At 40.8% G+C, this 25,781-nt stretch overlaps 1 protein-coding gene across 4 annotated transcripts in view; it reads left to right on the top strand.

Moving 5' to 3' along the window:
* ADAT2 (adenosine deaminase tRNA specific 2) overlaps window positions 1–24,848 on the top strand; it is a 54,495-nt gene extending 29,647 nt beyond the window's left edge. For 2 of the 4 annotated variants that reach the window (XM_042939979.1, XM_042939981.1), the window contains exons 4-6: window positions 229–335; window positions 5,004–5,076; window positions 24,681–24,848. In XM_042939979.1, coding sequence (XP_042795913.1) covers window positions 229–335; window positions 5,004–5,076; window positions 24,681–24,805 — 305 coding nt within the window. In that variant the 3' untranslated portion in view covers window positions 24,806–24,848. Of the gene's footprint in view, window positions 1–228; window positions 336–5,003; window positions 5,077–5,208; window positions 5,948–16,693; window positions 16,805–24,680 lie in introns of those variants that run through there. The other 2 variants (XR_006202856.1, XM_042939980.1) reach the window with 2 other exon arrangements.
* Window positions 24,849–25,781: the final 933 nt, after the last annotated feature.

Below are 25,781 nucleotides of genomic sequence, written 5' to 3'. Positions count from 1 at the left end.
GAACTCACGGACCGTGAGATCGTGACCTGGCTGAAGTCGGACGCTTAACCGACTGCGCCACCCAGGCGCCCCATGGATTGTCTGATTTTTAAGACTAAGCCTACGCTTGACTTTTTAAAAGTAGCCTGAACTTCTTCTCTCCCGGCTGGCTGGTATAAACCTACCCTGGTCTTGTCACTGTACGTACTTGAACTGCACATTTGCTTCGGGACCTTAATTCTTTCCCATAAATTCCGCTGGTGGTATATGGCTGTCAGAACGAACGATTTGGTGGTTGTGGCTCCGTTCTAAATATTGCCTCTGCTGATTTACCAAATACTGGGAGACCATTTCAGGTAATATGACCTGCTAATGTTTCCTCTTTCTTTCTCATTCCTTTGATTTCTGTATGGGTTTGGGAATTGTTCAAGTGTGGTCAGTATACCAAAGAGCCATGCTAGGACCAGGCAGACTCTGGGACCACTAGTCAAGTTCATTTATGCCTCAGTATAAGATGACAGGTAATCATTTCCAGGTAAGTGCTTGGCTCCCTTAATTAACAGAACCTTTCCAGAAGGAAAGTCCCCAACCTTCCAGGGTGTCTCTCCTGACAGTCTTTACCAACACCTTCAGGGATGTTTGGAGATGTGGTCACTGTTGGCATTTTCACTCTGCGTGTCCCCAGCTCTGTGCTGTACCGAGTTTAGGAGAAGCTTGGACTCTGTCAGTAACAGTACGTGCTATTTACAGTGCACACACAATATTTTTGCACTTAGCCAATCATTTTGCTTTATCACTATGTACTATTTTTGGTGTGTAGCAATTAATACCTGTGTTTTCATTATTTGTTCCCCCTGCCTTTTCAGTACTGAAATTTCCCCCAGGCCCTAGGATCCACATTGTTTTGTTTTCCTTTAAAAATTCTACTTTCCCTTTAATCTTGCCACCTCTCCCCAAGTTTTTATGTTTAAGGCTATGAGCAGTGGGAATTTGTATTTCAGAGTTTGGCCTGTAGATACATATCGTTTTTCATAAACCGGTGTGATGTTTTTTTTTTTCTCCAAAGTTAATCCTGAAGTATTATGTTTTAAAATGAAAAGTATTTAACAAAGGCTTGACATGGTGGGCAGTTAACTTCAAAGACCTCAGATATTCTTACAAGACCTCAGATATTCTTAGGAGAATACCAAGTACCTATGAAGGGCTAAATTTGGCTGAATCCCACTGAGAACAAGTTTTGGAAAACATTCTATTTTGAGTTTTTCCAGCTGAACATTAGCTTTCCTAACGACTTCTGTATATTTGAGAATAGATAACTTTTAACATCACATCGGAAAAGAAATTATAATCGAACAACAGAGAATAAATAATACTATCAGCTTGACCGTTAAAAAAATCTTCAGGGTGCCTGGGTGGCTCAGTTTCGGCTCAGGTCATGACCTCATGGCCCGTGAGTTCAAGCCCCGCATGGGGTGAGCTCGAGTCCCACTTCGGGGGAGTTCGTGCCCTGCTTTGGGGGAGCACAAGCCCCACTTCGGGTGAGCATGAGCACAGCTTCTCTCTCTCTCTCTCTCTCTCTCTGCCCTCGCTCACTTGCATCCTCTCTCTCTCTCTAATAAATAAATAAAATAAAAAATAATGTGCAAAGTGATTTGATTTTTCCCAATCACTTCTGTTAGTAGCTCAGATTTTATTTACATAACTCTTTGCAAGTAAATTGCTGACCCTGTACTTCATTTATGAAAAAGATCTAAAGAATTTCTCAAAGCTCCTGGGCAGAACAAGGATGAGCCCTTGGATATCAGACATAGGTAGAAAATTTCTCTCCAACACGTCAGTGACGCTGAGTGCCCAAACAGTCCTCTCTTACACGTCTCTGCACAGAGTTGATCTCTCTGAACCAAAGAATAAGATCATAGTGTGTGTACTTGGACTAACTGGTCCCAGTGAAAGGAGTGACCATTATTTGAAGCCGTATCTCCAGGTCTGATGCCAAATTATGTTGTTTTTGTTTTTAAGTGTTTGAAATTCTAAAGAAGCATTGACACCCTAGGCTTCTGGATCCTGTGTTTTCTTCCTTTATTTGGTTGGTTCAGGTAGGGGGGCGGGTGTGGGAGGTGGGATACTATTTTTGTATTGCAGAATCATAGATCCTTTAATGCTATATTATAAGCTGAATTAAGCTCATAGAGGAGACCTACAGAACTATTCTTTTCAGAGAAGATAGTGATTGTTTATAATACGTACCTGCTCCATTTTTAAAAGTTTATTTTAATAAGAATGTGTGCTTTTTATTAAAGTCACAATTTATTGCTATAATGAATAGTTGAAAATACTGTGTTGGTATCTTAGAGTGATGCAATTTCCTTCTCCATCTGTAACTCAGTAAATCTCATCCCAGACTGCATATTGTAGAGCTTTTTAAGTGTGCCTGTGGGAGGTCCCTGCCCCAGACCAACTGTATAAGGTGAGAGGGTGGAGGAGGTGGAATATTAGTATTTTCTTAAGAGAGTTCCCAGTCGATTCCACTGAGCAGCCAAGGTGGAGGACCACTGCTTTGACCTCACAGGAGGGGAGAGTGCTTTGTGCTTGTTTGGTGCTCATGAGAACATGAGGAGAGGTGGGAGCTCTGAGGAGCACAAACAGTGTAGCGTGAGGAGAATGGGACTGACCCACCATGGTTAGAATGGTCTGAGAAGGTTGTGAGAACAGAGAAGCCAAAGGAGGAGAGAGCTCTAAAAAGAAGCGAGAATGCTCAGTAGTCTCTTCCATTGCAGAGAGTTGAGGACAATGGAAAGGAAACCAGTGTTTTGGTCAGTAGGGGCCCTTGGGAGATCTGGGAGCACAAGCCAGCATGGATGAGATTGAAGAGGAAATGAGAGCCACACAAGCGACGGCCAGGAGTCTGTGGGAGCAGCAGGGTAGTAGCAGGGTAGTAGCTTGCTTGAGGGGCAGGGTCAAAGGAAGGTTATTGGGATATTTCCCCCCCCAGCTTTACTGAGATGTAATTGACATATAACATTGTGTAAAGTTTAAGGTGTACAGTGAGATGATTTGTTAGACGTATAGATTGTGAAATGTTTACCACAATAAAGTTAGTTAACACACCATTCACCTCACATAATTACCATTTTGTTGTTATGGTCAGAACGTTTAAGCTCTATTCTCTTCACAGCTTTTAAGTACACAATACAGTGTTGTTAACTATAGTCACTGTGCTGTTCCTTAGATCCTCACCTTATAGAACTTACCTTATAGTTGAAAGTTTGTACCCTTTGCACTGTCTCATTCCCCACAACCCCCACCCCTCCACCCCTGGCAACTACCATTCTATTCTTTGCTTCTATAATTAGAATGTTCTCTCTCTCTCTCTCTGTATATGTGTGTGTGTGTGTGTGTGTGTGTGTGTGTGTGTATACACACACACACATATAATATATAATAAATATATAATATATATATATATATATATATTTTAATACATATGCAATAGAATATTATTCAGCCGTAAAAAAGAAGGAAATCCTGCCATTTAGGACAACATGAATGGACCTTGAGGGCATTATGCCAAGTGAAAGAAATCAAACAGAGAAAGACAAATACTATATGATCTTTTTTAAGTTTATTTATTTATTTTGAGAGAGAGAGGGTGTGTGTGTGTACAAGTAGGAGGGGCAGAGAGAGAGGGAGAGAGGGAATCCCACGCAAGCTCTATATTGTCTGCACAGAGCCCAGCGAGGGGCTTGAATTCACAAACCATGAGATCATGATCTGAGACAAAGTCAAGAGTTGGACGCTTAGCCCAGGTGCCCCTGACGATCCTTCTTATATGTGCAATCTAAAAACATTAAACTCGTAAAGGTTTTCTTCTGATGGGGAAGGTTTATTCAGGCTTCATAGGTCCAGGTAAGAGCTGACTGAAGGCAGAAGGGAAAAGGAGGTTCATTCTGAGCAGCAGACCATGCTCGCCAGGCCCTTGTGCTGGCACTCACTAGCTGCTTCCCCTCCAGTGGCTGCTTCCGGGTACGCCTCCATGGAGTCTCTGTTCATTTTTTCATTTCGTGCATCTTAGAAGGATGCAGCATATCGAGTTCAAACTCGTGTAACACACCTTCAAAGCCCTGTATATTTTGACCTCATTTTCTCTCTTGAATTTCTTTACCTATAGGCCCCCTACCCCCCATTAGTTGGATTCCTCACACAACCCAAGCTCATTATTACTCTTTCCCTGAAATGCTGTGTTCAGCCTCTTTAAATAATTGCTGTCTTTAAGGCAAGTTCAAGTTTCATCCTCATGTAGTGTTTTATACATAATTTCATTCCTTACCTTTATCATAATTTCTTATTCTTTCACTTAATCGATCTTTTCTCTCTAGTTAGATACCAAAGATAGATCCAATTAAATCCTTTTGAAAACATCCACTACAGTAAAGATCGACACTTTTTTTTCTGTAAAGAGCCTAATAGTAAATATGTTAGCCTTTGTGAGCCACTCACGTCTGTGTCACATCTCTTCCTCCTCCTCCTCCTCCTCCTCCTTCTTTTTTAAATTTTTTACAACCCTTTAAAAATATAAAAATCATACTTAGTTGATCATTTTTAGCTGCGGACTACCAACTGTAGCTCTATAGCATCAAACGCTTGATGGGCCAACAGTGAATAAGGGTCGAAAAACATAGCAGATGCTTAACAAACACTTATGATGTGTCAGGTATTTAACAGGTGTTATTTTATGTAATCTTATTTACTCTTCATGAAACCCTTCTGAGGTAAGTGCTGTAATTACCTACACTGTACGCATGAGGCAGCTGAGGCACAGTACACAAGATCACATAGCTAGTAACTTCAATAGTAGTTGATTGAGAAATAATAGTTGACTGGAGCGCGGTTTGAGTCTGTACTCGATTCTCTTGGAAATGTACTTCCTTACCTGCATCACTGCTGTCCCCCAATTGCTGTTTGTATGAGATACAGGCCACAGTTTCATTGGGCGATATTCATCCTCAATCTTCTCATTTCAACAGTGCATTCCTGGATATCGGGCCGAGGAAGCAGTGGAAATGTTGAAGACCTTCTACAAACAGGAAAATCCAAATGGTCAGTTTTCCCTTTGCTGTACATGATGTAACCTCACTTAAGACAAAGCTGTGTGAAGAGAGTCTGACATGGGCCCTCCTCTTCATTTTCTCTCTCTCTTTTTTTTTTTTTTTTTTGCTCTTCTTTTCACAGCACCAAAATCAAAAGTTCGGAAAAAGGAATGTCAGAAACCTTGAACTTGTTCTGAGGGAAGGCTGATGCCCCTTGACGACATTCTTGGACTGAAAGTTGTTGACATCATTGAATCATACGTTCATATGTGCCCTCAACCCCTGGGAAAATTATCTCCTATTATTTGCTGTGTTCAGGGAACAAATTAGCACTTTTTAAAAGTCTGACAGTTGTAGACAATGGTTAGCTTTTCCATAAGCTTAAAGAACATTGTAAGAAGGGGATAAAAATAAAGATTGAAATTTTAGAAATTAGTAAGCAGTGCATGCTCTTCCTGCCAAAATCATTGTGCCTGGGCCAGGAAAGTCCTGAGTTTCAGTGAATGTGTATCCAGACCCGTTACCTGGCATGTGTCCGGACTGGAGTGTGCCACACTGTGGACACCTGCTTTCGGCCTGGCTTTTCAGAATCGGGTCCTTCATTCTTTGCAGCCACTGTGTCCTCCCAGGGTGTTGAGGGCCCGTGACTCTCTACACTTGATCTTAGCCAAAAGGCCAAGAAGCGATAAGGGCCCATGACTTTCTTGGAATTTGTCTATGAGTTGTATACATATAGATTATGATTGTGTGTGCCTCAGAACTGATTTCTTTTTGCTTTTATAAAGCAGTTCGAGAAAATGCATAGTTTTAAAAACAAGTACGTGTCATTTTTAAATTATAGCATATTGCTATAATAAAACCTTACTTATGCCTTCTTTGAAGATGAAGATGAATATTTTCTTAAAAGATAAAAGCAGAAATGAGACAATTCCTTCTTTATTAGCAAGCAGCTACACTATGCCAAGCTCCATTTGTTCATCAAATCAGTGAGCAAAACGATGAATCCTGCCCTCATGGAGCTGATATTCTAGCAGGGGGAGACAGATAATACGCCTGATAGATTATATAGTACGTTAGAGGGTCTTAAGGGTCATGGCAACAAGAAGAGAACAGGGGATGGGTGTGCCATTTGGTGTTGGGACTGCTGGTTGCATGATTAAATAGAATGGCTTTATTTACTCTGAAATCAAATTGTTATTTCTTTTTATAAAAGTCCAGACTTAGAATTTAAAACCTAAAATTGAAAAATGGGCACACAACCCTGGGAAGGGTCTCCCCAGCCGGAAGTCCCAGACACTCAATACTTTCTGACCGCACTAAGGGTTGGCACCCATGGAAAAACAGCTCTGTAGAACCACACTGGGGTGCTCTGCGTCTGCCCAGAAGGGGGCCTCACCGTTCCACCAGAAGCCCAGCTCCAGGCTCCTGTTGCATTTCTTCAGTGGATTCATTTCCTTGATGCAAAGCATCTGTATTTGTTGGTTCTGCCATTTGAGCGATGTCTGACTTGTTTGTTTTGAATTACATTACAGGCTGGAATGTAATTGTGGTGAAAGTATTTTTATATTGCTGAGAGTAGCAGCTAATCACAGTTACATGCTTCAGAAGATTTATAATTGTTTGGTTTTGTACATGTGTGTTTTTAACTGCATTTGAGAAATTTGATGGAGAAGAATATGCATGATTTTTAAATTTATAATAATGTTACGTGTAACTTCTCTTCAATTTCACCTACTTTAAAAATTATCTTCTCATTAAACTTTAGTGCTTTGACTAGTTTATTCCTTTTTGCAGTTGGTCATGGTTCATTTCTGGCTTCTTAGGCTTTTCTGCAAGCAGACTTGATTGCACTTACTGTCTTCATATCATCGTTTTCTCAGGGATTATTTGTAGACAGAAAACCTGGAATCTTTCCTCTGGTACCAGTAAGTACCAGTAAGTCTGGCTATCAAGTAGGTTCTTGGTAAATATTTGTTAAATAACTTTATTGATTGAAATTTGGAGAAAAATGAATAATAAGGGAAATATCTAGGATAAAAAGTCAAATCTAAAACTAGTATATGGGTATCTTAACTTACAGATAGTCAATACTAAAAGTTCCAAGAAAGTAATAAAATGGGACCAGGAAGGATAGAAAAGACTCACCAATATATGTATATTTTGTCTCTACTGTGTTTTGGAGAATGGTTATTTCCTAATTCCTAAGCATGGCTGGAAATTTTAATTTTGGTTATAACCTTTTTGATTCTGTCTCCAGTGATGGCCTTATAGAAAAGTCTTTCCTATATTTTTGGTCTTAGGCATAGTTCCCTCTACTGCTTTTGGGGAAGCAATCATTTTAGATGGCACATTGCGGGTTGGAGGTCAGCACCTCCAGTGCTGATATAGGGACATTGTGAGGTCATGGACATTGAGACTATGGGATTCTGATGGCAGTTTCAAATTGGTGGAGAGTTGTGGATATATGATGACGTAATGCTGCCTCCTGAGTTCCACATCTCCAGCTACTTAGACATGGCTTAAAATATTGGGATGGTCCAGTTCAAAAGATTGAATCCAATTGATTGACATTAGTGCCTGTCTAAAAGACTAGCTGAGAGACTTGTTCTGTGCATGGGATGATTCTGGAAGTCGTAGGATATGAGAAGGTTTTAGAACCAAGGCCCTGTTTGGAGGAATTAGTAGGAAATGATTGCATCTAAGTTGCTAGAGTAGCCAGTGTTTGCTGGTCTTTGCAATGGACTCGGCGGAGAACGGATGGTGTGTAATGCTTTGGCAAGCTTCAATCACTGATAAAAAATTATGTTAAAATATCTTTCCACTTTCTTGTTACTTGGCAAAAGCATCTCTTCCTGTGTTGCATTTGGAATATTATGGAGGGAAAACAGATAGCCAAGAATGCCAACTTAGGTGTAGGCAAGAACTGTTAATTTTTCTTTAAGTTTTCTATTTGCAAATAATCTCAAACTTACCAACTAATAATTTAACAATTTATACCTTTAGCTTTATCATTGGCTGTGTTTATTCTCGCTCTTTCCCAATCTATTTATCTATCTATATGTATGTATGAATGTATATAATTGTTCTTCTGAGCCATTTGGTAGAAAGTTACATCACACATCATGACCCTTTGCCCTGAAATGTTTCTGTATTTCCTAAGCATAGGATATTCTCTTATATAATCATAGTATAGTTATTGGCTTCAGCATATTTAACATTAATACAATACTTTTTTTTTTTTTAATTTACATCCAAGTTAGTTAGCATATAGTGCAGTAATGCTTTCAGGAGTAGATTCCAGTGATTAATCCCTTATGTCTAACACTCAGTGCTCATCCCAACCAGTGTCTTCCTTATGTCCCTTAACCATTTAGCCCAACCCCCCACCCACAACCCCTCCAGTAACCCTCAGTTTGTTCTCTATACTTAAAAGTCTCTTATGTTTTGTCCTCCTCCCTGTTTTTATATTATTTTTGCTTCTCTTCCCTTATGTTCATCTGTTTTGTATCTTAAATTCCACATATGAGTGACGTTATACGATACTTGTCTTTCTCTAATTTCGCTTAGCATAATGCCTTCTAGTTCCATCCATGTTGTTGCAAATGGCAAGATTTCACTCTTTCTGATTGCTGAGTAATACTCCATTGTATGTATGTGTGTATGTGTATATACCACATCTTATTTATCCATTCATCTGTTGATAGACATTTGGGCCCTTTCCATACTTTGACTATTGTCGATAGCACTGCTATAAACATTGGGGTGCATGTGCCTCTTCAGAACAGCATACCTGTATCCCTTGGATAAGTACCTAGTAGTGCAATTGCTGGGTCATAGGATAGTTCTATTTTTTAACATTAATATAATACTTATATCTAATATACTGTTTGTATTCTAATATTGTCAGTTGACCCTATAGTGTCCTTTAGAGAATTTTCCCCATCTCTCCTACCATATTGGAAGATTCTAGGGTCAGATATCTTATTTAATTGCCATGTATCTTCAGCTTATTTGAATCTAGAACACTTCCATGGCTTCTCTTGGCCTTTTATGACACTGACATTTTAAAAATCATTCTGCCTTGCCCCTATCAACTTTTCTCTTTAAAAAAAATTTTTTTTAAATGTTTATTTATTTACTTTTGAGAGACAGAGAGGGAGCACAAGTTGGGGAGGGACAGAGAGAGAAGGATATACAGAATCCTTAGCAGGCTCCAAGCTCCAGCACAGAACTTGATGCGGGGCTCGAACCCACAGACTGTGAGATCATGACCTGAGCTGAAATCAGACGCTTAACCGACTGACCCACCCAGGCGCCCTTTCTCTTTTTTTAATAATGGTGTTTTCTCATGATTGGATTCAGGTTATGTGTTTTAGGTGATGTTATATTCTCAGAATATCACATCTGAAGACACCCAAAGGCCATGAAGTCCTCACTTCCTCACTGGTGATGTTAATTTTGGTCACCTGGATAGTTTTGATTACCTGATTTCTACACTATATAATATTTTTTTTTCCTCCCTTGCAATGAATAAGCAGTCCAAGGAGAGAAACTTAAAATTTTTTTTTAATGTTTATTTTTGAGAGAGAGAGAGAGAGAGACAGAGCGTGAGTGGGTGAGGGGCAGAGAAAGGGAGATACAGAATCCAAAGCAGGCTCCAAGCTCTGACCTGCCAGCACAGAGCCTGACACGGAGCTCGAACCCATGAACTGCAAGATCATGACCTGAGAGAAGTTGGGCACTTAACCGACTGAGCCACCCAGGTGCCCTGAGAAACTTAAATTTGTAAAAGAAAATGCATTTGACATTAGTGGAAAGAAGGAGATGAAATCAGTGATCTCAACTGCAAAGCAACTGTTAGGTTATTTGATTGCAATCTTTCTTTTTTATTATGTCTGCTGAAATTCACAAAATTCTTTTTGTAATAAGAATGTTTTATTATTTTTTAAAGCTTTATTTATTTATTTATTTATTTATTTATTTATACCCAACGTGGGGCTTGAACTCATGACTCCAAGATCAAGAGTCACATGCTCTGACTGAGCCAACTAAGCACCCCAGGAATATTTTAAATGAGGACGTCTTACTAAAAATTAAAAGGAAGCCTCAAATAAATAACTTCTTTCTCTCCTGATCTCAGTAAAACTAATACTTAGATCAATTTAATTATATCTGATAAGAGAGATTTCTGGAAAAACAGGTCTGAGATGTTTCTGGTTTCAAGGATTACCTGTAGTGATCCAATAGGATGTATAATCTAGGTAGGTAGTCATTGGCCATAAAAGCAGAATTCTCTTGGGTTTCCATAGAGACATCTAGACTTAAAATGTTTTAAGCACTGCTGCTTTTAAAATGGGTGTCGGTAAAAATAGCAAAAACCAAGGCTCTTAAAAAAATCATTAAAAAAATTTTAAAGTAGTAAAGTTCCTGCTTAAAAATCCACGTGGAAGCCAAAGCTTGTCCTCAGTCATTCTGCATCAACTGGCCTTGAATAGCCTTGGGGAAAAGAGGCATCAAGAACTGGTTTCTCTGCCTTTTGGCAAAGGAGTGAGACTACACTGACTTCTAGGAAGACAACTGCCAACTATTTTCTTATTCCGTAAATTGTTAATTGTGTGTGGTGAAGAAAGGGGTGACGGGTGATGTTATTTTTATGGATAAGACTGGCATTAAGTTCTGGTGAAAGTTTGACATCTTTTGGATCTTATGTTTTTTCAGGTTGAGCTAATAAAAACAGGCTCCTGGGATTGTTTCACACCTTATTTTTAAGTGAATATTGAGCTAAACACCACTTGATGATTATTAGGGAGATTTGTTGTGTGGTTGAAGAAGCATGAACTTATGAGTCTAGAACAGGAGTCAGCAAAATATGGCCCGTGGGTCAAGCCCAGCCTGCTGCCTCTTTTGGTACCACTAACAAGTTAAAAATGGTTTTACGTTTTGAAATGGTTGGGGGGGAAAATCAAAAGAAGAATGTAGTGACCTGTGAACATCGTATGAAATTCAAATTTTAGTGTCCACAAATTAAGTTTTATTAGAACACAGTCATACCCTTTTGTTTTCGTGTTGTTTGAAGCTGCCTCTGTGCTACATTGCAGAGCTGAGTGGTGGTGACAGACACCTATGGCTCCCAAAGCCTAAAGCATTTAAATATGTCTGGCTCTTTAGGAAAATGTTTGCTACCCCTGGTCTAGAGGATATAAAACGTTGAGGTTCATTCTCTAAGGTGCTTGTTACAGTTCTCTGACATTGGAACTGAATAATGTGGCTCATTGTGTAGTGGTGGTTAATTGCTTTAGTACCATTTTTTTAAAATTATGTATTTATTTTTTAATTTACATCCAAGTTAGCATGTAGTGCAACAATGATTTCAGGAGTAGATTCCTTAATGCCCCTTACCCATTTAGCCCATCCACCCTCCCACAATCCCTCCAGCAACCCTCAGTTTGTTCTCTGTATTTAAGAGTCTGTTACAGTTTGTCTCCCTCCCTCTTTTTATATTATTTTTGCTTCCCTTCCCTTATGTTCATCTGTTCTGTGTCTTAAAGTCCTCATATGAGTGAAGTCATATGATACTTGTCTTTCTCTAATTTTGCTTAACATAATACCCTCTAGTTCCATCAATCTTGCAAGTGGCAAGATTTCATTCTTTTTGATTGCCAAGTAATACTCCATTGCATATATATACCACATCTTCTTTATCCATTTATCCATCAGTGCACATTTGGGTTCTTTCCATACTTTGGGTATTGTTAATAGTGCTGCTATAAACATTGGGGTGCGTGTGCCCCTTCGAAACAGCATTCCTGTATCCCGTGGGTAAATGCCTAGTAGTGCAATTGCTGGGTCATAGGGTAGTTCTATTTTCAATTTTTTGAGGAACCTCCATACTGTTTTCCGGAGTGGCTGCACCAGTTTGCATTCCCTCCAGCAGTGCGAAAGAGATCCTCTTTCTCTGCATCCTTGCCAAGATCTGTTGTTGTCTGAGTTGTTAATGTTAGCCATTCTGACAGGTGTGAGGTAGTATCTCATTGTGGTTTTGATTTGTATTTCCCTGGTGATGAGTGATGTGGAGCATTTTTCCATGTGTCGGTTGGCCATCTGGATGTCTTCTTTGGAGAAGTGTCTGTTCATGTCTTTTGTTCAGTTCTTCACTGGACTATTTGTTTTTTGGATGTTGAGTTTGATAAGTTCTTTATAGATTTTGGATACTAACCCTTTATCTGATATGTCATTTGGAAATATCTTCTCCCATTCTGTTGGTTGCCTTTTAGTTTTGCTGATTGTTTCCTTCGCTGTGCAGAAGCTTTTTATTTTGATGAGGTCCCAATAGTTCATTTTTGCTTTTGTTTCCCTTTCCTCTGGAGATGTGTTGAGTAAGAAGTTGCTGTGGCCAAGGTCAAAGAAGTTTTTGCCTGCTATCTCCTTGAGGATTTTGATGGCTTCTTGTCTTACGTTTAGGTTTTTCATCCATTTTGAGGTGTTTTTGTGTATGCTGTAAGAAAGTTAGTACCATGATTTTTTGAAAAAGTCAGTTTATAAATATGAAAGAGAAATCCAAGATCCTAAAATACTTACTTGACTTAGGATATTGTGTGTGTGTGTGTGTGTGTGTGTGTGTGTGTGTGTGTGTGTTTAGTTTATTTATTTTTAGTTAGAGAAAGTGCAAATGGAGCAGGGGCAGAGAGGGAGAGAGAGAATCCCAGGCAGGTTCCACACTGTCAGTGTGGAGTCTGACGTGGGACTGGAACTCATGAACCATGAGATCATGAACTAAGCAGAAGTCTAACACTTAACTGACTGAGCCACCCAGGTGCCCTTGACTTAGAATATTTTGTTTCCTTACATATACTTTAAGAGAATGGCAAGGAGAAAAGACAATTTATCAATTTTGTGGGGTAAGAATATGTATTTTATTTATGATTGTGATATTAAAAATATTACCAAATATCTGTAAGGAGTTACTCTAATGGCAGAAATCTATTGGACCCTTTTAAGTATTTATTTTTGAGAGAAAGAGAGCTCAAGTGGGACAAGAAGGCAGAAAGAGAGAAAGAGAGAGAGAGAGAGAGAGAGAGAGAGACTCTCAAGCAGATTCTGCACTGTCAGGACAGAGCCTGATTCAGGGCTTGATCTCACAAACTGTGAGGTCATGACCTGAGCTGAAACCAAGAGTCGGATGCTTAACCAACTAAGCCACCCAGGCACCCTGGACCCTTTATTTATTTTTTTTTTTAATTTTTTTTTTAACGTTTATTTATTTTTGAGACAGAGAGAGACAGAGCATGAAGGGGGGAGGGGCAGAGAGAGAAGGAAACAACAGAATCGGAAGCAGGCTCCAGGCTCTGAGCCATCAGCCCAGAGCCCAACGCGGGGCTCGAACTCACGGACCGCAAGATCGTGACCTGAGCTGAAGTCGGACGCTTAACCGACTGCGCCACCCAGGCACCCCACCCCGGACCCTTTAAAAAAACCAAGACTCAAATAGAAACTATCTTCATACCGTTCCCATCACTGTGCCTTCCCCGGTTTTCTCTGTAACAGGCTTGGTAACCCTTTGGTACTAGAATTACATACATTGAGTTTGAAGAAAAGACAAAAAATAAACACTTAATAGGAATTTTGGTTTTTTACTCACCATTGAGCTCAGGACAAAGCCTTTCATGTAACAGACAAATACTATGTGTAAATTCTACGTTGCATAGGAAAGCAGGATTTGGAGGAGACGGTGGAGAAGGAGGAGAGGCTGGGCCCAGAGAGGCTGGTGGGGTTTGGAAAGTAGGTGGGAGGGTGAGGGGCAGGATATGCAGTGTTAGAATAGAAGATGACAATCATGTGAAGACACAGGGAAGGGATGCTTGGGCCGAGTTATCATGAGTAAGATCCACTTTCCTCTGAGAAGGGGGTAATTTTTCCTTTCTTTTTGATGTGTGATTTCATACCTGTTCCCGGAGTGTGTGTGTTTTGGGGTGGGGCATTGCCGGCGACAAACGTCTTGACACTATGGTCACTGAGGTAAGGAGACAAATTACATCACTAGGCCAGATTTGAGCTAGGGGGACGGAGTGTGTCAATAATAGAAGCTAATATTCACTTAGAACTTGCCAGGTTCTATTCATCTGTTCCCTTATTAATCCTTGTAACAACCCTCTGAGTCAGTACGGTTATCATCTCTGCTTTACATCAAGGAAACTGAGGCACAGGGATATTATGTAACTTGCCCAGGGTCACAGAGTACTAAGTGATGATGTCAGTTGGAATGGGCTAGGTTATGCCAAGGTAATACCCCTCAGGGTTTTAGTGCCTTAGAACAAAGTTTCACTTCTTTTATGCTTCACTTGTCTGTCTCCAGTCAGGCCAGGGGTCTAGGTTATACTGTACCATCTGGAATGTCGTTGAACGCCCTCAGTCACTGCGGTGGGAGAGGAGAAGATAGTGAATAATGCTCTATGTCTTCAGTCAGGGCTTCGCCAACTTGATGCGCATATGAATGACCCAAGGAACTCGTTAAATGCACATTATTATTCAGGAGGTCTGGGCTGGCATTTCTAGCAAGCCCCCAGGTGATTCTTACACTGCGGGACCTGGGACCACTCTTGAGTAAGGAGTCTGACTGGCTTTTGCCCAGAAGTGACACGTCATTTCTGCTGACGTAAGGCACATAGCTGTGCCTAATGTCAAGGTGGCAGGAGATGTAATCTACCAGCTACCTCAGGAGGAGGAGAATTGAAATATTTGTGAATAATCTCAGCGAAGAGCAGAAAATGTGAAGCCAGGACTCGATTTCAGACAGGCTGTCCCCAGAGTGTGTGCTCCTAGTCATCATACCGTATGTCCTAGATGTTGGTCCCCTCTCTACCGAGAAAGGACAGCATGATGGCACCTGCCATACTTGGTGGCCACCAGTCAGAGCAGCCCTTGAGACTGATCAGTTGCAGTTGACTCGTGTGACACCGATGCTGGGTGTCCCAGGCAGCTTAGTGTCAAAGGCAGCAGTTGTCAACATGATGTTGCAACTCTGAAAATGTTTTAATTCGTTTTTTTCTTAATAATTTGCTGACGTCTATGAATTATTTCTTTTTGTTCAAAGCACACCTTAGTGCAGAATCAAGCCTTTCCCTCTTAACTCTCTCATCGAATATTCTGCCATGCTTTCTTGTTTTGGACAAGGGGTGTGGTTAAAGCCAGCATTCAGGGAATTGTGCATGATCCTGGGAACGCCCATGGGTGTGTGTCTGCACATGCACACCATTCATCATGTATGTTTGCCGGAAAGCACTGGAGTGGCCGCCCTGGAAGTGTCCTAGGCTTGTGGTCAGCATAACAAACACACTCCCAGATGGTGGTGGCTCAGAAGCAGCTTCTTTGCGACTACGTCCTGTCCGCCTAACTGGGAACTTCTGATGGATCATAAACAATTGAGAACTGGAGGAGTGAGTGGTAGATTCCAGGCTTACGCTAGCGTCTCTAAAAGGAGCACAGTGGACTGGGTTATGCACTTCCTCTGACCTTCCAGCGCCCACTCTTGTTCCTACCACAGCCCCCTTTGCTTTCGGTTCCTAGGCTGAAGTATAGACAAACAATTCAGAAACATTGGTTTAGGGGTGCCTGGGTGTCTCAGTTGGTTAAGCGTTGGGCTCTTGGTTTCATCTCAGGTCATGATCTCACGGTTCATGAGATCAAGCCCCGTGTCAGGCTCTGTGCTGACAGCATAAAGCCTGCTTGAGATTCTCCCTGTCTCTCTGCCCCTTTCCTGCTCATGCGCACGTGCACTCTAAACAAACAAACAAATAAATAAGTAAGAACGGTTTAAGCAAGACCTCTCTGCACTTTATGGAAAACCCGATCTGCAAATGATACTTGGAATGATATAAGATTGTTGTTCTTCCGTTAAAAAAAAAAAAAAATCTTCCCCCAAAAGAGAAACTGAAATAAAGGTACATTTCAGTTTTACATAATAATTACAGTTAAGATTTCAGAATTAACCCACCATGCTAGTTGCTTCGATCAGCAATTTAGTTAAACATGAGGGAGAAAATGGACCTTGACAGTTTTTCTTTTGGTAAAATCAGGTTTGCCATGTTGAAAAATGCTTGCACCCCTGTCCACCTGTTCTGTTGTTCATCTTGGGGAGAGCTGGATAAACCCATTTGTTCCTCCAGAGACACTTTTGTCATTTAATGGACGTAGTTCAATTAAAATACGCAGATGAATGCCAAGTTAATAATTAAGGGAAAATAATAAAACAGAGTATCGCTATTTTTATTAACTACTTGGACCGGAACCCACAGTATGTTTTTTTTAGATTAATGGAACAATTGGAATTCTACTGCTTGTTGTAATCCTAATCCCAGAAAGTATTGCCGATGATCTTTCTCGGCTTTGCATACCCTTTGGAAAAAGCCCTATCACTCCACCAGTAAGCCTGACTCCACATGAAAGTGCTTTCAGCTTTTATTTTTTTGTTTTATTTTTTTTAGCTTTTAATCTAGCCTGTACTGGCATTGATAGAAAGTCATTTCTCTCAATGACATTTCTATATTGGAGGGCTAAATAAGTTAAGGATGTCAGCTGGGTTTTTATATGGTCAATGTCACCATCCTGATTCAAATGCTAAACAATTTCAGGAAAGATTAAATTTCTTCTTGACCTGAGAGAAATCCCATCTTCTTAGTGAGAAGCTATGCTGGCAGGAAGCCAAGGGGAACGCAGCTCGCCGCTTTGAAGGATCTTCTTAGGTAAGCCCACTACACTGCGCTGTGTTCTTTTATCCTAAGCACATCTTATCTACTTCATAAGCCTCAAGCATTATTTTACTCTTCCCTTCAAAGTCCTGCATTCTCCATGAAACCTTTTCCAACTCCTCCAGCCCACAACGATCGTTTTCTTCAAACTCCTACTTAGTGTCACATAGTTTAATCTCAATTGGTCTCTAATTATAGTAATTAGATCATAAGCTCCTTCAGAGCGAGGATTTAGCCCAATGCTAGGCCCAGAGGCGGTTTCGTGATGGCTTTGCGGTTCTGGATGGTTTCCAGTCAGCAGGACAAACGGGCGAATTAGCGCTACCAAGAGAATGCTGTCTGGGCTTCCTGAACCGTACAGACCTCAGTCTACAGGCCCTTTTGCCAGGGCCAGGGCCGTCACTGCCAGATAGCCCGGCAGCCAAGGGAAGCATGACTTTGAGCCCCTATGTTTTCCTCCAGCTCATCTCTTCTCATTTGGAAACGTACGTTTTGGACGTGGGCTTTGCGATTTCCCATTTTCAGGTTTGAGAAATCAGGAAGCAGTAGAGGGGCAGAGGTAGAAATTTTGTATGTGCTTTGCTAGGACCTAACTTTCTTGTGGAGGCATAACAAATAAAAGAGAGGACACGTTGCATATTTCAGAGCAACTGAAATGCTGTGTGGAGATTGATTTATAGAACTTTCTTGCTAGATTAGTCCAGAAACTGGATTAATATTTTAATCATATCCCCTTGAGAGGAAAAAGCAGCTGGTGAAATTGTTGGAAGTGACATGCCAATCTGCAGAGAAACCGAGTGTGGTTTGGAGACCACCATGGAAATAGTAACTTCAGTCATTAAGTGGGGGAATGAAAGGAAGAAAGAAACCAGATAAGTTTTCCAGGATCAAGAAGTTATTTTTATTATAAACTAACCTTAGGGAGACCATAAGATTTATTATTATTTTAACATTTAAATTCAAATACTGATGGCTTTATCGTTTCACTGCTGATTACTCTTGGCAACAGCAGGGCTCAACGGGTGCGTAGAACATCCTTCATCTTTTTATTTTGCCGTTTGTGTATACAGGCTCCATTGTGCGGGCAAAACACGGCAATGAGCACACGGTGGCACAATTCATGTCTTGATACAGGATTTCTCTTTCCCTGTGAACCTGACTTCCCAAGACCTGAATTCTAGGACTTGCTACGAATTCACTGGCATCCTGAAATCAAAAGGAAGAGGTCTTTTTCTTCTTTTGCTCCCTTGCAGACCTGGTTAACACCAAATCTTTACAATGGTCTCTAGCTGGCACGAGCAACAAGCATCTGGCGTATAACGTGTTGGGCTCTGGGAAATGCAATCTACTGCTTGGGAACTGCCCTCAGATGGAAACTGATGTTTAGATTATTACTGGGAATTTGTTTGTGCTTCTGAATTCTGTGGGATTAAGGCTGGTGCTGTGATATTCTCATGTGTTCTGTTGACCCTTATGTATTTCTTAAAAAGAGGGAAATGAGAGTCTCAGGGTTGAAATAATCAAACTTTGGAGGTGCTAAGTAAGGCTCTACTCCGATTATACTGGCAGACGGCCCAGGGTGCAGCTGCTGATGAAGAATCCCAGATTCCACCCGAAGGCCCAAATACCACCTCTTCTGTCTGGAACTGAGTCAGTAAAAGGAAATAGGGTAGGGCAGCATTTTGGACTGAAATTTCTCTGTGGGAGCAACAGATTGAATTGATAATGGGAGAAAGTTTGTATTGTTAACTTTTATAAGGTGGCCCAGTAAATTTCATGAATTTTATAGGACTGGCATATTATTCGGCCCATATTTTCATCTGGTGCTCATTCTTCATCCTGCTTGGTTGGATAGCATAGCTGAGCAGGGTCCAAGATGAGAAAGAGAGGTGAGGCTGACTGACTGTGGCATTGGGGCTAATGTAAGTAATGTCCTGACCTGTTTCAGCCCATTCTGGAGGCCACAATAGAGAGGCATTCATAAAAGCCCAGAGGGGATGAAGTAGCCATCTCTTTGACACCAGGAAAATATGGGGAAAGAGAAGGTAAGAGAAAGTATGGAGAAAGTAGCTCCATGAAGGAGAAGGTTCTCTCCCATTCTCCCTTCCTGATGAAGACAGCATCACTGTGGCTCTGATGATTAATTTTACCAGATTAATAAGAGAAATAGAAAAAAAGGGAGGAGTTTTGGTGTCTAAGGGAGGGCGAGTCACTTCTCTATTTATGCTATTCATTAGTTAAGTGAAGAGCATTGATGTGTGTCTGTGCTAATGGACAAAACTACACTGTGAAGTTAGAAGGCGCTTTGGAGTCTCATAAGAAGCTGGGGAAGATGGCTTGGAAGCAGCTGAGAAACACTGCTCTTGGCATTTGTCCGAACCCCGTGTCCTCTCTCTCATAAGTGACTTTTCCTCACATTGGAATGGAACATCTGAGATTCAGTTTTTGATTTACACTGAGGTTGGATATGTGTAGTTCAATACCAAAGGGCTGTTTTGAATCAAGGCCTGGAAGCTCACCTTCCTTAGATAGTGTTCTGTATGGTCTAGCCTAGTTAGAAATGAAGCTGACAGAACACCTGCTCGTTTGTTAGACTAACCAGTAATGGCTAATATTCATTGAGTCTTTCTTGCATGCCGGGCACAGCTGTAAAGGCTTTGCACCTGTTACGTGATCCTCGCAGCAAACTTCGGATGTTACTGTTCTTTTTCCCACGTAAGGAGTGAATTAATAGAGGTTCATAAGGTTTAATGTGCTCAAGATCACAGAGCTAGTCAGGGGCAGAAGCAGAATTTAAACTCTGGTTTAAATTCCAAGTAGGAAAAGAACCAGAAGGATGGTGATTGTTGTTCCCAGCTCATCCCTTCACTGGAACAAAATACTAAAACTTGGGTTTATTCATGAGGCCAGCCTTTGGCATTTTTCAGTAGGTAGTGAATTTGCATGTCTTTTTCTACCCTGTGTGTATGTGTTTGTTTTGTATTTAAAAAATTTTTTTTAACAAAGTGAATCTTCTCGAAGGAAAAGAACTGTTTTTCTTGTGAGAATAGATCCTAGGGTACTTATAAGATTAAAAAATATAATTGGACCATTAGCTTTGTTCTTTACAAAAACTGGAAGTAAAATTGCATGATTTTGTAAAAAAATTTCAATGAGACACGTCCTGTGAAGGATCCACAGATGAACTGCCAATACCTTTGCATATTCTGTATTGTTTCTTCAAAATAATAGCACACGTTTTCACTACTGTTGTTATTATTATCACCAGATATTGTGCTAAGTGATTTACATGTGTTTTCTCAAATTAATACGTATGTGATAGGTTTTGCCATCATATATCACGTACCTACTATCACAGCAATGCTCCATCACAAAAACCCACGAAAGCTCAGTGGCATACAAAAATAACTGTTTATTGTTTATACATCTAGAGCGATTGGCTAAACAGATCTGCCAATCTTGGTGCACTGGCTCGTGACCCATAGCGTTTGGCTGACTGAAGACTGATCCCGCCTGGCCCTGGCTCAGATGAATGGGGCAATGCAGCTCCTCCATTTGTCTCTTATCCTCCAGTGGGCTGGGCTGGGCATGTTCTGGTGGTGATTACAGAGCTGCAAGCTCTGAACAAGCCTGATTGCATAAATCCATTTCAACCTTCTGTCTGCAGTGCGTCTGTTAATATCTCATTGGTCAAAGCAAGTCATGTAGCTGGATGTAAGGACGCGGAATTCTGCACCCCATCCCTTGGAGGGGGGGAAGCACTGGAAAACATCATGGCAAAAGGCATGGGTATAGGCAGTGCTGCACAGTTGGGCCCATTTTTGCAATCAATCACATATTTTAAAAAAAAATTAATGTTTATTTATTTTTGAGAGAGAGAGAGAGAGACAGAGTATGAGCGAGGAAGGGGCAGAGAGAGAGGGGCACACAGAATCTGAAGCAGGGTCCAGGCTCTGAGCTGTCAGCACAGAGCCCAATGTGGGGCTCAAACCCTCAAACCACGAGGTCATGACCTGAGCTGAAGTCAGATGCTCAACTGACTGAGCCACCCAGGCGCCCCCACATACTCTTTTTTAACAGACGAAGAACCTGAGACATGGGAAGTAAGTGGCTTACCTAGGGTCACATAGCTGTTAAATGACAGAGCTTGAATTTGAACCTGGGTTTATCTTTTCTCATAGCTGGAGCTTTCAATAATGGTCTAAGATTTAGAAACCAGTTCTGCCTCCACTTCCTTTACAGATATGAACAATTTTTTCACTCCCTTTTAATGCATCTTCACCAATGAAGACAATATGCAGCTGTTGCTATTATAGAATGAGGCTGTGAGGAGTAATTAACATGAGCAAATTCTCTGAACAAGTGCTAGGTATTATGATCAAAGAAATACATAGACTTTTAAATCAGTGCTTGACCTCATTCTACATTTTGTAGTCTTTCAGATCTCTCTCACCTGCCAGTTTGGGAATGTACTGAGTGTAGAATCTCTTAATGCTCTTACTCCTCTCCCTCGCAAACCATCCTAGCAGTGCCCCAGTCGGCCTACATTCGCAGTAACTGTACATGAAGATGACACCCTGTACAGATTGCTTTTTCAAAAATCATAGTTGACAGTAGCATCTTTAAGATTGTCCAGAAAGTTGTACATCTTAGTAATTGGCAAATGTGGACTCTCAACTGGTAGAAAATCCAGTCTTTGTATCAACTGCCCTTTCTTTTTTAAACATTTTTTTAAAGGTTTATTTATTTTTGAGAGAGAGAGACAGAGCATGAGGAGGGGAGGGTCAGAGACAGAGGGAGACACAGAATCCGAAGCAGGCTCCAGGCTCCGAGCTGTCAGCACAGAGCCCGACGCGGGGCTCGAACTCACAGACTGTGAGATCATGACCTGAGCCGAAGTCAGATGCTCAACTGACTGAGCCACCCAGGCATCCCATCAACTACTCTTTCAATAGACCTGTCCTAGCCTAGTTTTGCTTTGTAACTTGCTGCTACTATTGTTATTCCTTTCATTGAGTCAATTTCATGGCAAGCGTTTTGAAGAAAGTTGAAAACTTTAATATACTTCTGTTGACCCTAGAAGCAAAACAGCAGGTGGGCATATTCAGAAATGCTGCTTGCCAAAAATGCATTCCTAAATAAGAAATTCCATGGTGTACCCTTTGACTCTTGACCCCCTAGTCCTGTCCTAGAGCATTGACAATATAACAGAGACAACTTTCTGCTTTCAAAAAGTTGAAAGCAAATCTTCTATGGAGCTCTGAGGACTGCTGACAGTCCATCAAGATCTTTATGAATGCCCCATGGGTCAGAAAGGTGTTGGGGATCTCTTTAGAAATTCAGAATTTGGAAGGCAGACCATAAATAAGAAAGGGGAAAAATTGGAGAGAGGCGATACTGTGTAGATGAAGGGACATTGGCTCTGAAATAAGGGAACAACCAAGGCTGATCAGTTTCAGTCAAGATACAAATGATTGACAAAGACTGAGAAATTCAGTTCAGATTCTTTGTGAACATAAAAAGTTTAGGAACTTCAGTATGTGCTGTATTCTCATCCTGTCACCTATCCCATATATGGAACTTACCTGTTCTCCCACAAGACCATAAACCCAGTGAGGGCAGGAACTGTGTGTGTCTTGACTGGTGTTATCACAGGATAGCCTGATGCAATGCACTGGTGTCCACTACAGAAATATTTGCTAGTCAGCTAGTACTTTTGTTGTTTTCCTCTAGCAAAAACTCAGAAACTACCTTTATCTTGTACAACAAAGGAATAACCTATGAGTTGGATGTAATGTGGGAATTAAATAAAATATCGTACCAGCATTTAATTGTGTCCTGAAGGAAATGTTTCTCATTGTGGGGGAGAGGGAAGGAATATCACTGTAAAACAAGGGACTTGTCTTCTCATTGTAGCCCTGGTTTTGATCTTGGTCACATGACCAAACAGTAGCTTTCCCACGGATCTAATCGGAATAACAAATGATGTGTTGTATTTGAAAATGCTTCAGAAGTACAAATTAATAATAGGTAGTATCATTGTATAAGACACAAGTTAAACTGCAAAGTGGAAGAGCCGGGGAAGATGCCCTGTCTTTTGTCTTTTTCATCTTGCACACGACTCCTGTCCCTAACTTAGTGCTTGGTTAATAGTTGGTACTCAGAATGTGCTTATGGAGTGAATGCATGATCTTCAACTGCAACATGGAGTCATGCAGATGATCTCAGGGGGTATTCCTGTTTCTTTGTTTATAGATGAGGATTTTCATATATTATTGCCATGCAGTTGAGTTGTTAAATATTTATGTAAGATACATAGAGTCATAAGACAGTGTTTCTGTCCTTAAGAAACTTTCTCTCTCATTGGTTCACAAGACTTACTTAGCCCCTTTCTCCTCAAATTAAACAGTAATAAAAGGCAACAGGAGAATTTATTTGGATGTAAGGGAGAAATATTTACTCTGGCCAGCTTAAGGGGGAAAAATGTGCAGCTCACAGAAACGAAGGAAATGTGAAGAGCCAAGTCCATCCAAATCTTGTACCTCCCAGGATCCAGGGGGTGCACTAGGACACAGGCTTACCAGGACTCTAGAGCCTGGCTGGTTTAGTTCCATCCATTTTCTCCTTCAGTCACTCCATTCCAGATTTGCATTCCTGGGAGACAGAGTCCAAGGGGCATGATGAAGCATACATACTCACACCTTGGCCAAGAAAGAACAGCTAGGCAAGACTGCATGTGGTGCGGACTGTGTAGCTCCCCGAAGCACAATTCAGGTGCACCTCTGGGATGCAATGGGTTCTATTGACAGTATTACAAGAATTCAGAGAAGAGAGATTCTGGTGAGACTTCACAGATGCAAAGGGGCTCAAGCTGGACCTTTAAAGATGGGTAGGAGTAGGGGTGCTTGGGTGGCTCAGTCGGTTAAGCATCTGACTCTTGGTTTCAGCTCAGGACATGATCTCGTGGTTCGTGAGTTTGAGCCCGCATCGGACTCTGTGCTGACAGCACGGAGCCTGCTTTGGGTTCTCTCTCTCCCTCTCTTCCTTCCTCTCTGTCTGCCCCTCCCTTGCTCGCTCTCTCTGTCTCTCTCAAAATTAAACTTGAAAATAATTGTAAAGATGGGTAGGAGTGAGATAAATGAAGAAGAGGAAAGACTTCGGGTGGGGCCACAAGAGGAGTAAAGTTTTCGAGTTAGGATTGAGCCTGATGTGTTCACCAAAGGCAGAAGTGACGGAGACAGAGAAGACAGATGTTAATAACCTAGCTATTTCTGTGGAGATGTGAGGATAGATAGCAGGTTTAAACAATAAGCCAGTGATTCAGGCAGGGAAACAGTAAGTGTAGAGCTAATTGTACAGAAAATATTCAGGGAAAGCATAAGGGAGGCCTATGTTATTTTGAAAGAAGACCAGAAAAGTAAATGGTACATTTACTTATCAGGGTATGAGATTGAGCATCCAAGTGAAGGGGAGAATCTTGAAGGAGAGAGTATTTGTACAAAGGCTGAAGGACAGGGTGGGGACTGGATGGGGGTGGAGACACCAGCATAAGGGTTTCGATGACACTTGTTCTAAATATACTAGATCTTAGCAACATAAGGTAGTGAAGGGAGCACTGTTGGATGAGACTCAGAGATGAAGACGCTTTAGAGCAACCAGTGTGGCCCTGGCCACAGTGCTTAGGAATTAACAAGGGGTCAGTGAACGATTACAACAACTTGGTTAAAGTTAGCATGAATTTGAGCAAAAGTTTCCAGATGACTGGATGGAAACTCCTTTTGGTTAATATTCAAAAGCTAGGGTTTCTGAAACTTTGGAGCAGATTTTAAAGATAAGAGAATTTATTCAGGAATTTAACTTTTGTTCCTAGACTTAAAGGATTATTGGAAATACTTGGAAGACAGCAGATTGGCATACCTCATGATGATTTGCACCCCTTATTTACTTATGGAGCAGTTGCCACAGAAGCGTCTTGATCTTATATCCTTTTCATAAAATAAATGTATTACTAGAAACACCAGACGTTTCAGTGTTTGACTTAGCACTGAAATAGCCCTGAATAGAGTACGTTTAGCCATTTTCAACCTTCTTCTGTGCTTCTCCAGTATTTATGCTGGAGTTACCTCAAAAATGGATTCAAGGAGAAAGCATGAATCTACAAGCAATCCTTAACCTCAAATATTTGATTTATGTCATCACATTTAAGTAGTTCAGAATCTGCTTAGAAAAGACAAGCTGGGGAGTTTGGCTTCTCTTTACCCCTTTGAAAGAGTCAACCTTTAAGGCTTATTAGTGAGCCAGATTCTCCCCACCCGTAAGCCATTCAGCAGTGGCCCTTTCTCAGTTTGCTTAAGGCAGTGTACAAATAACTGCTTTATGTCATAGACCTGCTTCTACAAAATTAAAAGTAAACCAAATGCTATTTGCTCCAAAAAAAAAAAAGGCCCTGTGAATCATGTCTTCATAAAAATAGTCACTTATTATGTATCCATTTTATAAGTTTAACATTTCGTGTATTGGATTTACTTACAGTGAGGTACATCAAAACCTTATAGACACTGTCTATGGGGTATCTGAGTCGTCTTAAAGGGGACCTTTAGGTGCAGCATTTAGTTGCTCACAAGGAATAATCTAGTTGTTGGTGGGGCTGATCATAACCTCACTAACAACTACTGAGAATTCTATAAGGTAAGTTCTCTACAAATATTGTTTATTGAATATAATCATAATAGAGATAGGAATGTAGATAATCAAAAGCAATCATATAGAGTAGGTATTATTATGGCAGCCTACTTTACATATGAGTAAACTGAGATTTAGGAAGATTAGGACATCACACAACTAATAAGTAACAAGGTCAGAACTGAGCTCACATGTGGATGGTTCCAAAGCCCATGCTTTTACCGCACATTATCATTTCCTGATTTATTAAGTGCTCCCATATGTGACATTATGCTAGGCTCTCTTCACC

Source organism: Panthera leo, chromosome B2 (assembly GCF_018350215.1).
Source record: "Panthera leo isolate Ple1 chromosome B2, P.leo_Ple1_pat1.1, whole genome shotgun sequence".
Lineage (NCBI taxonomy): Eukaryota > Metazoa > Chordata > Mammalia > Carnivora > Felidae > Panthera > Panthera leo.
This window is presented reverse-complemented; position numbering and strand designations above follow the sequence as displayed.